This window comes from Pteropus medius, unplaced genomic scaffold (assembly GCF_902729225.1).
Source record: "Pteropus medius unplaced genomic scaffold, Ma_sr-lr_union100, whole genome shotgun sequence".
Taxonomy (NCBI): domain Eukaryota; kingdom Metazoa; phylum Chordata; class Mammalia; order Chiroptera; family Pteropodidae; genus Pteropus; species Pteropus medius.
Genome location: NW_024347862.1, coordinates 122,413 through 141,243, shown reverse-complemented (window position 1 = coordinate 141,243; position 18,831 = coordinate 122,413). Strand labels below are relative to the sequence as shown.

General features: G+C 35.5%; 1 protein-coding gene across 5 annotated transcripts in view; it reads left to right on the top strand.

Annotated features, from left to right (window-relative positions):
• PRDM10 (PR/SET domain 10) overlaps nt 1-18,831 on the top strand; it is an 82,460-nt gene that overhangs the window by 23,263 nt on the left and 40,366 nt on the right. For 3 of the 5 annotated variants that reach the window (XM_039878825.1, XM_039878821.1, XM_039878824.1), the window contains exons 2-4: nt 8,028-8,214; nt 10,345-10,509; nt 12,211-12,270. In XM_039878825.1, the coding sequence (XP_039734759.1) occupies nt 8,146-8,214; nt 10,345-10,509; nt 12,211-12,270 (294 nt within the window). In that variant the 5' untranslated portion in view covers nt 8,028-8,145. Of the gene's footprint in view, nt 1-3,142; nt 3,162-8,027; nt 8,215-10,344; nt 10,510-12,210; nt 12,271-18,831 lie in introns of those variants that run through there. The other 2 variants (XM_039878822.1, XM_039878823.1) reach the window with 2 other exon arrangements.

Sequence of the window (18,831 nt, the reverse complement as noted above, 5' to 3'; positions counted from 1 at the left end):
TTCTGAGTGACCACCCTTCAAAGACCTTACACAAGTTTTATATTTAGCTCATCCTATACATAAAGTCTCATTAGCTCTTAGGTAAGGGTTACCCATTTTCAAAAAACATTTTTCTTCTACCTGCCTGCCTTTACTTTGTTAGACTATTGCGATGGCTGGTAGCACTATTTTCCTTGATTTGGGCTACAGATTTCAAGACTTTCTGTAACTGGGAAGTCAAGGACAAAAACTTAAAGAAAGAAAAACAAACTAAGATAAACAGTTTCAGGCAAGGTAAGGAATCTCTTATTAAAGACTCATCTAAACCCTTTCTACGATTGATCCAATGACAGCAATGTGGAATAGGGGTGAGAGCTCTGGAAGTCTCAGGCCCTGCTTTTTGTGCTGTTTGCCATTTGCTGTGTGACTCAAACTGATTCATTTAGTCTCTCTGATTCTTAAGTTTGTCATCTATAAAATAGACATTGCCCTGGATGAGTGGTTCTCAAACTGTCCTCTCCCAAAACACTAGTATTTTAGAGCTAGACCAAAGTGTTCTTTCATTTAAGTAAAAATAAAAGAATTTTCTTAATTTTAAGGTTTTATCTTATGAGATTTTATTAACTCTTCATTGCTTTTTCTGCCAGTCATCTTTGCCAAATGAACAGGTAGCAAAAAATGTTATTGGAAAACTTGAGACTATCTAGCTTTGCTTAATTTGATAGTTTTAAGAAAAATTATAAAGTGAGGTTGGATATGATTTTTATACAGCTCATATAATGGATCCATTTATGCTGGAATCATAACACCATTGATGGGGTGAGAAGCAGTGTCAAATAATAGCTAACAGCATGGGCTCTGCAGCCAGATTGCCCAGGCTTGTATTGCAGCTCTGCTTCTTACTAGCTCTGTTACCCTGGACAAGTCACTTAACCTTCCTCTTTCTCAGTCCCTATGGAGATAATAATGTATCTACTTCATAGGTTATTGTGAGGATTAAATCAATCCATACATGTAAAGTACTCAGAACATGTCTGGCACATAGTAAGTGCTATACAAACACTAGCAATTATTATTTTGTGATGTAAAAGATGTATTAATAGGGTCGGGGGAGGATGAAGAGAGTAAAAGGGTCAAATATATAATGATGGAAGGAAACTAGATTTCGGGTGGTGAGCACACAAAGGAATATACAGATGATGTATTATAAAACTGTGCATCTGAAACTTATTATGTTATTAACCAGTGTTACCCAAATAATTTTAATTTAAAAAATATATTAATATTACATGATGTTCAGAGAAGAACACTGTGACTTCAGGAGTCCTGTCTTCTGAACATACTTGAGAACCATGGATCTGGAATTTCGCTTTTAGTACTTAAATTCCATTATTCTATGTCATACAGTTGGGTTCCCCAGAATCTTTCTTTTTCCTTTTTATAACTCAGTGCTTTAATGAATATGTTTTTTCTCTACACATAGAGTGAAATGATTTTTTTCATTTGTCTAGTGGAATGCAACCTTAAATATGGCTTCTGAAGAGTTTCCTTTCTGTTTTGGGACTTGAAAGTGTTTTGTGTTATGTACATTAGTTACATTTGTTATTTATTATTAAATACCTGATATACTTTGAATCTTTATCCTTATGTATGAAGAAACTGAAGCTGAGAGAGAGAAAACAAATTGTCAAAAGTTATAAGTGGCAGATCCAAGATTTTAAGCCAGGCTGTCTGACTCCAGAGCCTGCTTTAATATAAGTATGGCAAATCCAAGTTCCTATTCCAGTGGCAGTAGTATTTATGCTAAGTTATTTAAAACAAGCTCAAGCAGTACTCCTCTAAATAGAGACTAATTTCTATGTAAATATTCCTGAAAGATGCTCTTTTTATACTTGGGTCAGCAAAAGTTACCATACAGCTGTACATATTCATTCAAAGAAAGGTGAAGGACTAAACAAACAAACAAAATGAGCAATTGCTTGTACATCAGGGCAGAAAGCATCTGGGCCCAGCCACACCTCATGTGCAGCAGAACAACCTCCTGTAGGTACATATTTCTGTCCTCGTCCCAAGAGGAGGCAGCTTACCAATCTCCTAGCCCTTGGTATATGCTGTTCACCTAGCCTTCTTGTGCTGCCCTGAGGGTTCCCCTCTGCTGGCAGCACTGGGCTGGCTATCTTTCTGCATTGCAGTGATAGGTATAGGCATGGGCAGTGGGAACTCAGGGAAATATCAGGGCACGAACAATAGAAACATTCCCCCTCCATCTCCCCGCTTCTGTGATGACTAGTCCCCTTCTGTTTGGCCTCCAGAGCCCATCACAGCTCCTTCCCCAGATTGTGACTCAACCTTCTCCTGTTTCTTTGTCATAATTTTTTGGTTCATTTTGCAGGTCCATCAGTCTCTCGCTAACTTCTTTCTATGGCAAGTCTAGTGTTGGGCTTCAGGGAGGTAGCCAGCAATTCATACTAGTTAGTTTATCATGAGCCAGAAAAGTCTGGAATGTGGTATACTTCTTTCTATTTAAATAATGATGTATATGGTATATAAGATACCAGATGTATCTGGTATATAAAGTACCATACAAGTACTGAAATCTCTATTGAATTTGTCATGTTTCTGAGGTTTGATAATGTACCAGTAATCCTATGGAATTTAATCGCTATATATAACAACATCTTAAAGTGAAATTGTATTTATAGTTTGACCTGTGATCCTAGGTACATATCTTTTGAAGGCAGATTTGGGTTTCATTTCCACACGGGAGCTTCTTGACTCTGTAAATTCTGAGTGATTCTGGAGTAGTGGCTTCATTCAGGACAGAAGAACTGATGGGAACCAGGCTGGTTGATGATGAGGGAGTCTAGCTCTGGAGCGAGCAGCAAGATGGGAATGGTTCCTACTGGAGGAGGGCAGGCAGTGTGGAGGCTGGGCCACTAGGAAACACCATTGTCTAGTTTGGGGACCAGCCTTATTAGTGGCTGGAAAAGTTGTTGATCTTTCCCTCTTCCTCTCGCTTAATCTTCCACTGTCAATCTCATTATGCAGGTGTCACCCTGGGGTGAGCCGGGAAGTGCACCGTCCATCTGTCCTATTAGATTGGGAGTTCCATTGGAGTTTTTGCTTACCTTTTTATGCTTTGTATTCACAAAGAATGAAAAAATAGCCGCCGTTTCTGGAAGGTTTGTCATTATGCTATGTGATCCCAAATGTTGCCTACCATGTTTCATTGAATTGATGTTGATGGTAAGATACATGATTGTTTATGTATCATTACAGAAGAAAAAATCATTGCCAATTAAACTGATACAAGCGCTTTTTGCCACTTAGAATTTTTATAACATACTTATTAAAAGAGCTCTTTTAGATTTATTATTTAGACAGATTTTTTTTTTTTTTAAATCACAGCACTCTTGTACGTACATGGAAGGGAAAATATAAGTGAAATAAATTGATTAAGGTATTCCTAAAGTTTTGTCACTTTCAGAGTGACTCTTCAGAATCACTTTTGACTCAGAGTCATCAATGTGTCTCTGTGCCATCAAGAGTATTGGTGACTCATTGTTCCTTAAAAGAGGGCACACTGCTGTCATCAGGACTCTCCTCCAAGCAGCTAGTACCATTCTGGGAGTTTGATCCTGGGATTTATGACCCTGGTGTTTTCTTACTCAGCCTGAGGCAGGCCAGTCTTTCCACATATCTCGGTAATAACGGCTCATAATCCAGCTTCATACATGTCATTGTCTTTTATACTCAGGTCCCCATAGGTCTGGTTATTAAGGTCATTTTTCCCATGATGAATATTTACTTCTCCAATCAAATTTATACTCAGCTGCTGTTCCTATGCCTTTCAGTTTTAGTGCCAAATTATAGTGTAATCTTTTTGAAGAGACTCAAAGTGGCAGTTAGACTCAGGGTGTCTAGTGCTGACAACACACATGACTCAGTGAAGCGAGGACAGAACTAATGAAAGGCTGTGAGCAAGGTCGCACAGGAGCAGGCAGTAGCAGCCACATCCTGACTGCCACCTGGATGATAGTGACTGCAGGATACCACTCTTATAAAATAGATCCCTAGTTTAGAAATGTTAAAATGTAGAAAAAGTACATTATAGACTTGATGAAATACAGATCGTTAATTCTTACAACCACCATGCTGGGCCGTTAATTTAGATTTTCAAATGAGGAGACTGAGGATCAGTTTGTGGCTTACTAACATCGCACCCACTAAGCACACAATAGATTTAGGAGCACAGCCCCAGATTTGGCGGATTCTAAAGCTCATACTTTCAACTATTCAATGGTATTCAAGAAAAAATAACTAGACCAGAAATGTCAAGAAGGCAAATATCATTTTTGATATGTCGATGTTTCTTAAGGACCTAGAACAGTACTTGACATATAGTAAGTACATAATAAATATTTGTTGAATAAGGTCATTAGGGAGGATAGAAACGCAACCATGTCCTTCTCTTCCTGAAAATGAAGTCTGTAACATTTTGGACAATGGATCAAAGGAGGGAAGATGGATGACCACTTTCTAACAATGTGTAGTTTGGTTCTCCGGAAGGAAGTCTGTTCCTAGCTAACAGAGCCTGGTAGCACCTGCCTGGTGGACAGCGCTGAATAGCTCCTGGTTGCTTTCCCCCCTTCCTATCTCCTATAGATAACTATCAACAGAGCTCTATAAATTAGGCAGTTGAAATAGGAAAAAAATATGACAAGCTTTACTATAAAGGAAATTCATGTACGGGGCATTTATTATTTGATAAGTTGTTAGGTTTTTAAAAATATATGAAATGTTTTGAAAATTCTGAAGCTCTTATAAGCTCATCTATAAAATATGAAAGTTGATATATTTGAACACTACTATGTGCTAGATCTTGTACCTAGAATTTTTACATATATCATGTAACCCTCACAATAACTCTAGGAGATAATTATTATCTCTGTTTTACATATTAAAAATTTAAGTGATTTGGCCAAGGTTATATAACTAGTGAGCCAATCTGGAAGCCAGGATGTTCAATTCAGATTCTATGGGTTTTCTACTTTACTGTTTCCCATCTAAGCTTAAGGCTAGAATAGACTTTAGAAACCATTTTATACTCTCCGTTTGCAGATGAAGACACAGATGCTAGAGGATTTAAAGTGCCTTATTTAGTATTGGAGTAATACGTAGAATTCAGTATTTACAAACAATTTATTAAACAGTAAATAATTGCAGAATATCACGTTGGTGTTTTAAATAGTTTAGTAATTATAGAAGCTCAATAGGTTTTATAACTATGTCTTAAAGAACAGGAACTACTAACTGGGTATTTTGTATCTCTTATTTTGGATTAATGGGTTTTCACTATTTTGGGCTTCTTTTTTTGCTAACAGTATTCTAAAGTTATTGGGAACTACCATTGTGGGCAGTATTTCACATCTTTATTGTTAAGTTTACTGACAAACTTTCCTCTGTGTTGATTAACTGTTCTGTTAATTTGTTCCACATCTGCTAAGTAGTTATTTCTTCTTTTTCCTTCTTTATCCTTGTCTTGTGTAGTTAATAGGTTTTTATGTCATGTAATATCTACTTTCCTACTTTGGTAAAATTAGAACAAAAATAATTCAGTCTGCCCCTTCTCATTTCTGCTTACATGCTCCCATTTTTCCTTCAGATTTCATCTTCTCTGAGAAGTCATCCCTGAACACCCTAGCTGGGATTAGGTGTCCTCTTTTCTTTTCCCCCTGCACAAGGTGATATCTTTAAACCACTCTTTACAAATTATCAAGTACCTGCCACAAGCCAGATCTAGAGTTATTCTCATGAACAAACACATTCCTTGACCTGAAAGAACTTAAGAGTTGAGATGGGGAGGCAGACAATTAGACAGAAAAATTCAATGTGATTGAATACCTTTTTAAAAATGCTAATGTGTTTATTGTAAAGCATTTCACCTGTATTATTTTATGTCATTTTCTCAATAACCTTATGATCCCCATTTTACAGAAAAGGGAGAGGAACTTAGGGAACTTCTGTGTTCTGTCAAGGTTAGTTAAGTCTCAGAATTGCCACCCAAATCCAGGTCAGAGCCCAACCTCTTAACCACCACTCCTCTGACAGTAACTGCTGCCTCCCCATGGAGCACGTTCCCTGTGTATTCCCAGTGCCCTCATACACCAGCTACAGGGAGATGAGCGCTAGTGTTGGAGTTCAGAAACTAATAATGACTTAACAGTTGTACAGACACCTTAACTGATTCAGTATCTTCCCCATGTAACCACAACCCAGTTTAGATACAGGATGTGGAACATTTCCATTTCTCCAGAAAGTTCTTCCATGGCAGCCCCCCTCCCCCCTTTGCTTATACGTTCATCTACTGGTGGACATGGTCATTTCTAGTGCCCTCTGATGGAGAGAAGGGTGTGTGCAGGATGAGTGTATATGTGGTGGGAGGGCTTTGGGGTGGCAGCGATGATGGCAGTGTTGAGGTGAAGCAGGAACAGGCTTCTCCATGGCTCAGAAGAGGCTCCCACGTGGTTTGGACGTGGCAGTTCTGTGTTCCTGATTTAGGCCCCAGCATTGGGTGTTCCAGCATCGATTCTTTCTTCTTTGAGCTTTGGTCTGGTTCAGAGGTTGGAGCATGTGTCATCTTAGAATGTGCTTCTCAGCTTATTTCCATTGTGGGGGCTGAAAGAAATAATACTTTTCCTCCCACCTTCTAAGTTGTTTTAGTTGGGCTAATAATCAAATGAACAAAGACAGATTAACAGGAGAAAATCAAAATTTTAATACATGAACAGGAGGAATTTACATAAGTGAAAATTCCAAAGACAATGAGGCAACATTGGGTATATATGACGTTTTGGATAAAGGAGAAAAAGTGGAGCAGGGGTCTTTGATTTCAGTAGTGAGAATGGGTGATTTACAGGTAGTTGAGGAAGAGCAGAACACACTTGACAGGCAAATTCTTTCTGGGCAACTCAGAAATGAGGGGACCTAGGGGGTATCTAGCTAACAGGCCCCTGCCTGAAGTCCTACTATTTACCATACTTAATTTATATCGGGCTAAGGCGAGCATCCCAAGATGCCCTTTTTGGAATAGGCCTTTCCATCTGAATCTCTTAGGCAGGAAGAGAGAGGGTCAAAGGTTCTTTTTGAGTCTTTCATTTCTTGATAACCAGCTTAAAATTAATATCCCAAAAGGCAAAACTTTGGTCCAATGCTTCACCATTGATAATGAGAAGAATTCTAGCTGGATCTTGGCTAGTGGTCTTTCTTACCTTTAGTTTAACAGTGTTCTGAGCAGTTTTATCTTTCTTATCCATGTATGCTACTTTAAATGGAATGGCGGGAGGAGGTGTATCAGGCATGGCTGTCCCACTGCCCTATTAAACAGCAAATCTCATGGGACTTAAAATGTCAGCGTTTTATCATCAAAAGAGAAGATCGATGTTCTTAAAATGCCTGTTTTGGAAAAGAATAATAAGGTCACAAGATGTAGATAAAGTGCCTGTTGATGTTTGGTAGGGCTTTTTGATTTTTTCACTAATCATTGTACTGACCAAACGGGAAACAAAGTTTCTGTTTATATGCACGAAATTGTGGCCCAGAAAATTTGGCTTCCTCTGCTTGAAAATTTTTCTTTGTTTTGTGACTGTTATTCTGCTGTTGATGTTGAGTAGGTGGTATAGCAAATCAGTATCTAAGCAAGTGTGCAAGACAGGGGCGGGCTGGAGCTGTGCAGTAATAAGACTTGGTTGTGAACCCATCACTTGCCTGCATTTAGCATCTGGGAACGTTATTCTCATTAGAACTCAGAGAATTACCTTCAGTATTTTTGATGAGGGTTACATATACCTCATGTATGCCTAGAACACAGCAAGCATGCAATACATTGTATTATTACAAATAATTTCTCCATTTTTACCTTTTTGCCCAGGTATATTTTCTTTTATAAAGTTTTTTTTTCTCTCTCACTCTCTTTGCGGTTGAAACTGTAATTTATTCAAATGTATTCATCTATTTAAAGTCTTTGTTCTTTTTGTCTCTTTTTTCAGGCACATTGTAGGGACGTCTTTTTGTCCTTCATGAACACTCACGTGGTAGACAGATGACTGTCCTCCACCCCATGCTGCTGTAGGCACCTTGGACGTGGAGGTGTCCAGTAGGGAAAGGATGGATTCCAAAGATGAAAGCTCACACGTGTGGCCTACATCTGCAGAACATGAAGAGAATGCTGCACAGGTGAAAGAGTGGTCTTTCCAGCTTGGTATTGATAGCACTTTTTTAGTTGGGTGCAGATTGTTGACAGGTGAATAGCAGCTTCTATATAGTAATAAGTAGTTGGGAGGAAGCTGACATGCAGAGCTGGTAGGTAAGGAACAGGCAGTGTTTCAGCACTTGGAATGCCTTGTCAGTATGGTTTAGTGTGATTCAGAAGAGCTGAGCTACCACCCAGAGGCTTCTCTGCCTTTCCTCAACTCATTGTCATGATCTATTTCCCTCCCCTGTTTTATATTGTTATTGGTGCTGAAAGGTGTTTCTTTGATGTTATCTAGTATAGGGTTTTGATTCTTTGAGAATAGTGAAGTACAAGGTATGTCTATAAAGTAAGTGGCTTTTCTCTTTTCAAATTCGGAATGTAAACCTCTAATTGAAAGTTGTCCCATTAAATCAGTAGCTCTGGAGATCAGTTATTTATTCAAATGCTTCTGGAATTGATGATCTCTGCCTTCCAAATTGCTATCATAGCCAGCTATACGTTCTTTTGACTATTCTTAACAAAGGCAAACCTCTGCATTTTGGTATGGATTTGAATTTTGAGAAGAGTCGGTAATCATATGGAGCCATGTTTTATATGGGACCAAAGTATAAAATTTAACATTTAAGCATTATAATTAATATGTAATTTTTATTTAATTTTTTAATCAAATTGTATAATTACAATGTTATTATCAAAATCATGAAGTTGACATCAAAACATTTAAATATAAATATTTTATTTAATTTAAGCAATATAATATTACAATAAATAAAATTGATAATCTGGTATGATTTAAAAGTTTGAATACTTTAAAAAAAGTTCCAGAGATGCTCCTTGCAGAATCATTGAGAATGCTGTTTTGTTCTCCTGGAGACCATTTTGAAGGTTATTTTCATATATTTTGTTCATAAACAAAAATGTGGTCCATTAAAGAACAGAATAAAAGAAAATATGGTTATGGCACTCTGTGTGACCAGAGTCCCCATTTATGGGTGATCAGATAGCAGAACTCAGTATCCCTCATGGCACCCCCTCTTCCTCACCATTCCTTCTCCCAGCGAGTAGTTAGCAGAAGAGTAAGTGGTGAAGACCAGGTTGAAGAGCTTGGGTAATTCTTCTTTTGAGGAAATACGGGTTGGGTTTTTTTTTTTTGCCTTTTTTAAGCACTGAAACCAGTCCAAGGTTTTGATGTTAATGAATATATTTAAAGTCACAACATTATCTTGCAACACTTAAAACTGCACAAATATGTTATAAGGCTTATTCTTCCAATATATAAACTATGTGCTCATGGACAAATCAAATTCATGTGGAAGCTGGACTTAGTATAGAAGTGGAAATTTGTTTTATTTCTGTGGCACTTGATTGCATTTGATCTCTAGGTTTCTTTCTGGGGATTGAATCATTTTTGGGATCTACTATTCTCCACTGGAGAAAACTGAAATAATAAAGTTAGGTCTAGAGCCAAGACAGTATAAGAATAAGAATTCTGACCTTCGAGTGCCTAATTTCAATATCAGCACATAAATTATTTCTCTCCCAAATGTGTACTTTGGCCATCTGCTTCTCTACCTTCAATATCAGGCATTAGGCTGTGTGCCAAACTTGAGCCTTCAAGAATTCAAACCTCTAAAGCTGAGTACTCTTAAAGCATTTTAGGAAATTCAGTTTCTGTTTTAGTTCTTGGTAGATAGAAAATTATTTACTCTGGTGATTGCTGAAATAGTTGTCCAGAACCCCTGAAAAGTACTTCATTAACATTTTCTGTATGTTTACTTAGCTGGCAAGGAATTTTGTTGCAGTCGTTGATTCAGCAAACATTTACTGAAGTGCCTCCAATATAGCCTTGGAGTATGAAAGAACTTGTAGGAAAGAAAATGACCTTATTTTAATGTGTCTGCTAAAAGGCGTTATTGGTTACAAAGTAGAATTTTTATGATGCCTTGAAAGCAATTGGCTTTTGAGACTTGACATATTTTTTTACATTACGGAATCACTTGAATTTTGTAATTTGGTAATGTTATCAAATATGTCTGGACAACTATTTCTCTGTGGGATTGGTTTTGTTCTATTAGAGTAGTTGCTACATACTGGCTGCTTTTTTGCCCCAGGTACACTTTGTTCCAGACGCTGGAACTGTGGCTCAAATTGTCTACACTGATGACCAGGTTCGTCCGCCCCCGCAAGTGGTATACACAGCAGATGGTGCCTCCTACACTTCAGTGGATGGTCCGGAGCATACACTGGTATACATCCATCCTGTGGAAGCTGCTCAGGCATGTGAAGGATTATTGTATATAGTTTGTTTATTAATCAATTAATTCACTAATTACTTATGTTTATTCTCTGCCAGTCATTGCAAAGGGCTGGTGATGCAGGAAATATTCAGATAAGATCTGTGCTTTCAAGGAGTTTATAACCAATTTGGCAGAGGAAGATCTAATTTATTTATTTAAATTAAATGCAATAAGGAGTTAGAGCACTAGCCTCATATCAGTTCTTGCCAGTTATCATGGTCTAGATTATCAACTTGTTACTTTTCCTAAATATCAAGAACCAAAAACAGCATTTAGTTCTGTATAGCTTAATCAAAGGTGGATCAGTGAAAATGTATAGATTATTAAAGTTAAATGTGTAAGCAAAGGGTCCTACTAGCTTATTAAGTGCTATTAATACCTTACTTATTTGTAAGACTGTAACAGAGCAAAGGTAAGGCCGTACAATTATAGCTACTTTTATTTTTTTCCCAGTCTCATGGGCTGTTAGTTTCCAAATTCAGGACACAAATATTCCCCAATATATAAATGTTAGTTTCCTTTGTTAGCACTTTACACTGTACAAAGTACTTTTAAACATATTAAAAAAAAGTTCCATACTTTTATAGTAGTATCTTGGTAATAAAAATGTCACTCATGCAATATTTAATCAAGAGGCTCAGATTCCAAGAAGAAATGGGACCCACCTAATCAATACCTTTCAAATTGGTATAAAGTTGAAATTGCCAAATAGATGATAGTTTTGGAATACTTTTGCTTAGTTTTAGTCCCCTAACTATATTCAAATAAAATCACATAGTTTATTTAAAGAATGTTCTGTGCCCTGCTTTTAGTTTATAACTATGCAATTAAATGTCTCAATTATAATTTTTTTGGTCAAATCTAAGAATCTGACACTGGCTGAAATTCTCTTTTATATTTCTCTGCAATCAAAACTTAACCGTAGTTCTTATTCCCATAGTTTGCTGAAGGCATGGGCAAATTAAAATTTTTTGAAAGCTTTAGGGGAATATTTTTCTGCATTGGAGATTTTCTGTGGTGCCCTAGCTAAAATAGTTTCAAAGATTTTTCTTCTCTAGTTAGCTTTGCTGCCTCATGACTCAAATTATTATGTGTTTATAATGAGAACTTTTTTTAAAAAAATCATGATTTTAATAGCTTTTTTCAAAAAGAATCTATGGAACATTAAATGTAACTTATTTTCTTCTACTTCCAATAGTGTACATTTTATATTTGATAGAGTTGTAATGCTTGTATATATAATACTCTTCTGTATGTCTATATATCTGTATCTATTTTCATTTACTTGCAAGCCTACTCCTGTGATACATGTTATGTGTGAGTGTATGCACCCTCATTCATGGCATGTCTTACATTTTCTTGACATGCCTTTTTAATTAGCTATGACATTCATCCTCAAGAGAGGCTTTGCTTAAGAGGAAAATCATGAAGTATGTTAGCCAACTGAGATGGTTAGCTTATACAATTTCTTTGGAGTCATCTAATGAAAGACTTTAGCTAAATGTAAGATTACTATCTTTATCTTCTTTATTAATGAAGGATTATTGCTAGCTATATGAGAGTTAACTCTCTCCTGAATTGGTACTTAGCAGTGGGATAATTTTTCCTGTGTAGGCGAGGTGTCTAAAGATGTATTGATAAGTTTGTTGTTGTGTTTTTTTAATTTTTATTTTTGTCTAGACTCTGTTTACAGATCCAGGCCAGGTAGCTTATGTCCAACAGGATGCTACAGCTCAGCAGGTAAAGAGTTGCCTTTTTGCTTCTTTGTTGTTTGTGGATGATACTATGAATTTTATTATTTCCTGGAATGTTGCCCAACCCTCTGTACTGTTCATGCTCTCTCCATGTCTTATATATTAAATTAAATTTGATGGTAACCTTTTTCATTCTAGCTTCTGAAAAAACTGAGATTCTTTTTGGTTATCCTTTAAACATTTCTTTTCTTTTATCCATATTTCTAATATGTCCTTTTTGACTTTGAGGGACTTCTCCTTATTTTCCTCCAGGTTGTAAAAATGATAAAGAAGGTACAGGACCTAGGTATTGTCAGTCTTACTTTAAAGGGAGTATGAGTCCAAATAGTTTTATTTTCATGTTGGCTAGTGTGACCTATTTAGCTATATCACTGAGTGTCCTGAGTGGTTATCCACTAAATTCGCAATTAGTGAGCACTTTCTGCTTTTTAACTTTTTTATAGGTGATTTGGATACTTATATTTTAAAATTTGAAAATCGAATAGTAGTTGTGTTAACATTATTTATGAAATATAGAGAGAATTCTTACAAGTCTTTATGATATGAGTTATGGTTAAATTTAACCCTGATTGTCAGTGATCTACAATTTTGTGGAGTCTGTGAACTTGCATGAAAATTCGTCTTAATCTGTTTAGGCTGTTACAACAGAATGCCATATACTAGGTGGCTCATAACAACAGAGATTTATTTCTCACAGTTCTGGAGGCTGGGATATCCAAGATCAGGGCACCAGCAGATTCGGTGTCTGTTGAGGGCCTACTTCCTGGTTCATAGACGGCCATCTTATCACTGTGTCCTCACGTGGCAGAAAGGGTGAGAGAGCTCTCTGGGGTCTCTTTTGTAAGGGCAGTATTCCCTTTCATAAGGGCTCCACTTTATGACCTACTCACCTCTCGGAGGCTACCCCAATACCATCACACTGAGGATTCCGTTTCAACATATAAATTTTGGGGAGACACAAACATTCAGTCTATAGCAGTTATTTTTATTTTCATAATTTTGTAACAGTTAGGTATATTTTTTTGATGAAACAAGCCATGTCCAGTTCTGTGACTATTTACTGATTCCATCAAGGAAGGAATGAGTAGATTCGATTAGTTTGTACAAGTTGGCAGGAAAAAATAAAATGAATTATCTGTCTTTCATAGATGATTAATTCATTATTCATTTTTGGAGCGATGACTTTTTTTAAACAAAAGATTGAAGCAATACCAAAAAGGAGAAGTACATTAAAAGCAAACAAACAAATAAATAAACAAATAAATAAGCAAATTCTACCCAGACACATCCTCATTAACTGAAAAGTTGGTAGCTATTATTATTCCAGACACCTTTCCAGACATACAAAGATAAATAAACAGGGGAAATGGCACTGTGTCCCAAATGCTATTGTTCATCTGAATACTTTAAACTTAAATTTACTTGAGTTTAGCTGAAGAAAAAGAAATTGAGGTGAAACTGGAAGAGTTTGGCTTCATTTTGTTTTCCTAAACTGCACTTGAGCTTCAGTCTCTGTCTGTTCTTGGCTTCTGCTGTGATGATGTGGATGTCAGCTCACCGACACTTCCTCCCGCCTCCCTCTCCACTGTTTTGTGTTAGTTGCATTATTTTTGTAACTAATATATTTATGCTCTGTCCAGTAACCAGAGTTATTTAGAATTTTATTCCATTCTTTACTGGCATTTAATTTGTAGAAATCTGTACTCTAAATTTGAATATTTTCCTCATTTCTTTTCTGTCTTAATGCATGTTTGATTCTATCTTTATCCTTGAACTTTTCTTTGAAGTCAGATGTCTTCACCAGCATATGAATCAGAATTTCCTAGGACAGGGTGTGTCCTTTTGATGTATAGGTTAAGATTTTGTTTTAGAAAAATTTTATCTCTTGAAACTTTGAAAATTTTTTCAGTTTCACTTGATATGTTCCCTTTTTTAGGAATATCAGACATGAGTATATTGACTCTCCTTTGCATTCCACATCTAACATGTTCTCTATAATCATTTTTATATCTGTTCTTTTCCATGTTATTTGTGTAATTTCCTTTATGTTTACCATATTTCCTTATGATTTTTTAATTTACTTTTTAAATAAATTATAACATACATATATAAACATGCAAAAAAATTTGTAAGCATATAGTACAATGATATATCAAGAAGTGAACATTTGGTTATAGGTAACCAAAACTCAGATTAAACAATAGACATTACCAGCTCCTAAAAGCCATTCTCATGCTCCCTCCTAATCACTTTTCCTTCCTTTCCCCTCAAAGGTACTCTCCTGCCTGTTAACACCATAGATTAGTTTCCCATGGTTTTGAACTTAAATAAATGGCATACTTAGTATTATTTCCTTTTTGTCTGGCTTCTTTTGTTTATTATTATGTTTGGGAGATTAGTTAGTATTGTTGGGTGAAGCTGTGGAGTTTTTTCCCTTCTATTTTTATTGCTATATAGTATTCAGTTTTATGAAATACTGTGATCCTTCCTCCACTTTGAACTTCTTTGAGAATAGCCCGTTGCTATTCTATGTACATTTCAGAATCAACCTGGATGTTTCTATAAAAATCTTGCAGGATTTTCATTAGGATTTCATTATAGCTATGCATCAGTGTATGAAGAATTGATATCCTTATAATATTGTGTCTTCTAGTCTGTGAACATGAAATATCCTTGAGTTTAAAATAAAAGTTAATTGTCTTCTGGGTAGAGGTCTTACAAATCTTTCAGTAGATTTATTCCTGGATATTTGGTGTGTTTTGATGGTATTATAAATAGTATAATTTCTTTTTCATTTTCTAACTTATATTTTTGATTTTTTGATAGTCATATTGTCTGTGAATATTGACAATTTATTTCTTTCCAGTCCTTTTGAATCTTTGTATTTCTTTTTTTCTTTTCCTGTTCTCTTTTTGTCTGCTGGCTAGGATCTCTAATAAATTATTGAATAGAAGTGGTGTTGGTAGGTTTTCTTTTTTCCTTCCTGCTCAGAGGAAAAACTTTCACTATTAAGGATAATGTTTAGTGCAGAATTTTTATAAAAAGAATACCCTTTATTAGATTAAGAACATTATCTTTATTTTTAGTTCTTAATGTACATTTATTATTAATTGATGTTTATCATTATTCATGGACATTGATTTTTATTTACTGCTTTTTCTGAATCTGTTGAGATTTTTCTCCTATTTTCTGTTAATTTGGTGAATTATATTAATTGATATTTAATAATCGAGCCAGACTTGCATTCTAGAATAAACTCTAATTGATCTTTTTCATGTATACCTGAATTTGGATTTGATTTGCTAATATTTTGTTTGGGGTTTTACATATTTATTCAATAGTCCTTGTATTTTCAGCCAGAGTATTTGATTTATTTTTCTTTTAAAGTAGCTTTCTACAAATATCAAATTATTATGTTGTATATCTGAAACTAATATAATGTTATGTCAATTTTATCTCAATTGAAACAAAAAGAACAGGAGAAAGCTTTCATTTTGATATTTTTCTTTTTTGTTTTAATAGCATCCTGAAAATCTACAATACCATTTTTATTGACGATATAGTATTCTATTATAGGGATGTACAGTTTTCTATATTCTCTTTCTATTGTTTTATATGTAGGTTATTTCCTATTTTTCCTACTACTAATAATACTGTCATAGATATCATATCAGATGATTTTCTTATAATAAATTCCTCAAAGAGACATGATAGAAACTAATGGTATTAACATTTAAAATTATTTAAGAACCATGATTTTTTTTGTGAAAGTGAGAAAAGATACAAATATAAAAATCAAACAAGTTTTAATAAAAACCCAGAATCCTAAATTTGAATTAGAATGTCAGTATGAACTCATGATATGTTTTCTCTTGAAAAAACATGTTTTGGCCACTAGAAAGGTTTAGATACAGTCATTCATCCAGCAGCAATGAGCTGATGTGGTCTCTAAATACATTTTTCTAGTAAAAGGATCAGGGCTACGTAGAGAAATGGCAGATTCCAACTCTGGGCAGGAAATATACAAGATGTGCCTAAAACATCTTATCTTATCAGAATGTAAGGAAGCTAGTAAAAACTTTTGTTCTGCGGTCTTGTGGAAAGAACTGATGATCTAACTTGAAGGGGCCAAAATGAGACAATTTGACCTGGAAAGAAAGGAAAATAATCACAATAGATTGAAATACATTAGATATATTTAAAATCCACAAGCTCATATTGATATTAAAAGAAAGAACTCATTAGTCACTTTTTGAAGATGCTAGGGGACCACCACACTATTCAGGAAACTGGTAAATGATGGGAAAGAATGCAGCCTTTATCCCTAAATGTACTTAGGTAAACAATTACTTTATAGAAGCATTACAACTAATAAATAAAGAGGGGATGATTGGCTTAGAATATCACCACTTTTCATCTTCTAATGAAATGTGGATCTAGGCAATAATCATCAACAATAGTTTGAATCCATCAAGAAAAAGCTGATGAGGCATCTTATAATGGATGGATCAATTTACCCTCTGAACATTGTTAATATCATGAAAAAGAGAGAACCATTCATTATAGTCCTAGTGGTGGTGTGTACCTCCTATTGCATTTCACCATATATGAAATAATCCTACCAAAAGAATGAACCTGAATCTCATCGAGTCTCTGGATTCCACTATGAGCTTACAGGAAGCATGGTAGACAAAATGGAACAAGTTAAAAGACACACAAGAATGTAGTCAGCAAAATCCAGACTGTGGAAAACTGTAGGACAAATGACCTAGTTTCTTCCACATGTAAATTGCGAAGGAAAAGAATAGGAATGGGAATTTACAGATTAAAAGAGACTTCAGAAACATATCAGTCAATTGACATATGGGGACCTTGTTTGGATCCTGATTTGAACGAGCCAATTATTAAAAAAATTATGAGATGACTGGGGAAATCCTCACACTAACTGGTCGCTTGATGATATTAAGGAAAGATTAATTTTGGGATATGTAGTATATAAAAGTCTTTTTTTAAAAAAGGAGATATCTATTGAACTATTTACAGATGATATCTGTAATGACATCTGAGTTTTGTTTCAAAATAATCTAGTGAGGGGGGAAAGTGGGTGGGTGAATGAATAGTTGAAATAAGGTTGGCCATGAGTTGGTAATTATGAAAGCCGAGTGATGGGTCCATGAGGTTTATTATACTATTCTATTTGATATATGTTTGAAGCTTGTTATTATAAATGGGAAAGTTATCTCAATAAAACTTCTTAATTGCTTTTAAGAAGCTGAAAAAATTTACATTTCCACCAACAACATGAGAATGCCCATTTCCACACACCCTTGCCACACTGGGTATTTGCATTCTTTAAAAACTTTGCCAGTCTGATATGCAAAATGGTATTCTGTTGTTTTAATATTAAGGCATAGTTTTAATTAGAAGTTTTGTTGCCATTTACACCCCAAAGGGCCCTTCATTTTCTCCAATCTCCAGAAACAATATTTGTTTCATGTTCTGTATAAAAGGAAAGTTGTACTCAGATAGTTCTATGAACTTTGACATTACAAGGCAGTGTAATTATTGGCTTAGCATCTTTCTTTACTACAATTTCCTTTCAACCAGCACGGTTTTTATTTCTGGCTATAACACCTCAGTTATAGTCAGCTTATTCTGTGACCTGGATAAATTTTGGATAGAAAGTTGGAGTGTGGGTTTAACAAAGATGATAAATGCCTTTATTTTCTCTCTCTCTTAGCAAAAAGGTTTCTATTTTCAATTGTTTTTAGTGGCGGCAAAATTCACTTGAAGCCTTTTTCATATATGCATTCCCTTATCCTTAAGAAAGGCACTGGTACTCTCTAGACCTAGAAACACAGTCTTCTCTTTGTTTCTGAAAATGAACATGTGTGACTTCCCACACACTGAGAAGGAAATATGCTGCACTGATAATTGGTCTCAGTAGGACTCCAGAGCATTCTGTTGTGTTTGCTGCTGTCCAGTATAGCTTCATATTTCACTTCTCCAGATAAATTGTATCCTGAAATGCATTATATAGTTGCAGAAATAATTATAGAGAGTGATATTAAGCGGGAAGGAGAAAGTGTATCATAAGTTTAACAAATTCTTTTTCCTCCTACTGTGTTTTATTGTGCATGACAAAATGCACAGGATTAAAATTTTTTGTTTCATATTCTTTTCCTCTAAGTATAATTGGCACACATTGCTCACCACCATATTGCCTGGCTCTTGTCTCCGGAGCAGGTGTGGTTACCTTGTGGCTCTGATATTCAAGGTGTGTATAATGTTTACCTACTCTGCTGCCCTCCTTGAATAGACTTAACTCCCACAGAGGCCATTGTGATGTAGTGGAAAAAGCAGGGCAGAGTCAGAACTTGGATTTTATCTCTGCCACTTAGGAGCTGTGCGGTAATGTTACCTGGCCTCAAAGGAATTTAAAAATATGCTTAGCTCTCAGTAAATTTGAAAGTTGAATTTGAGTTATTAAACAAATTTGTATTCATGCGTGCTGTATGTTAAGGTCTATGCTATCTACAAATATACA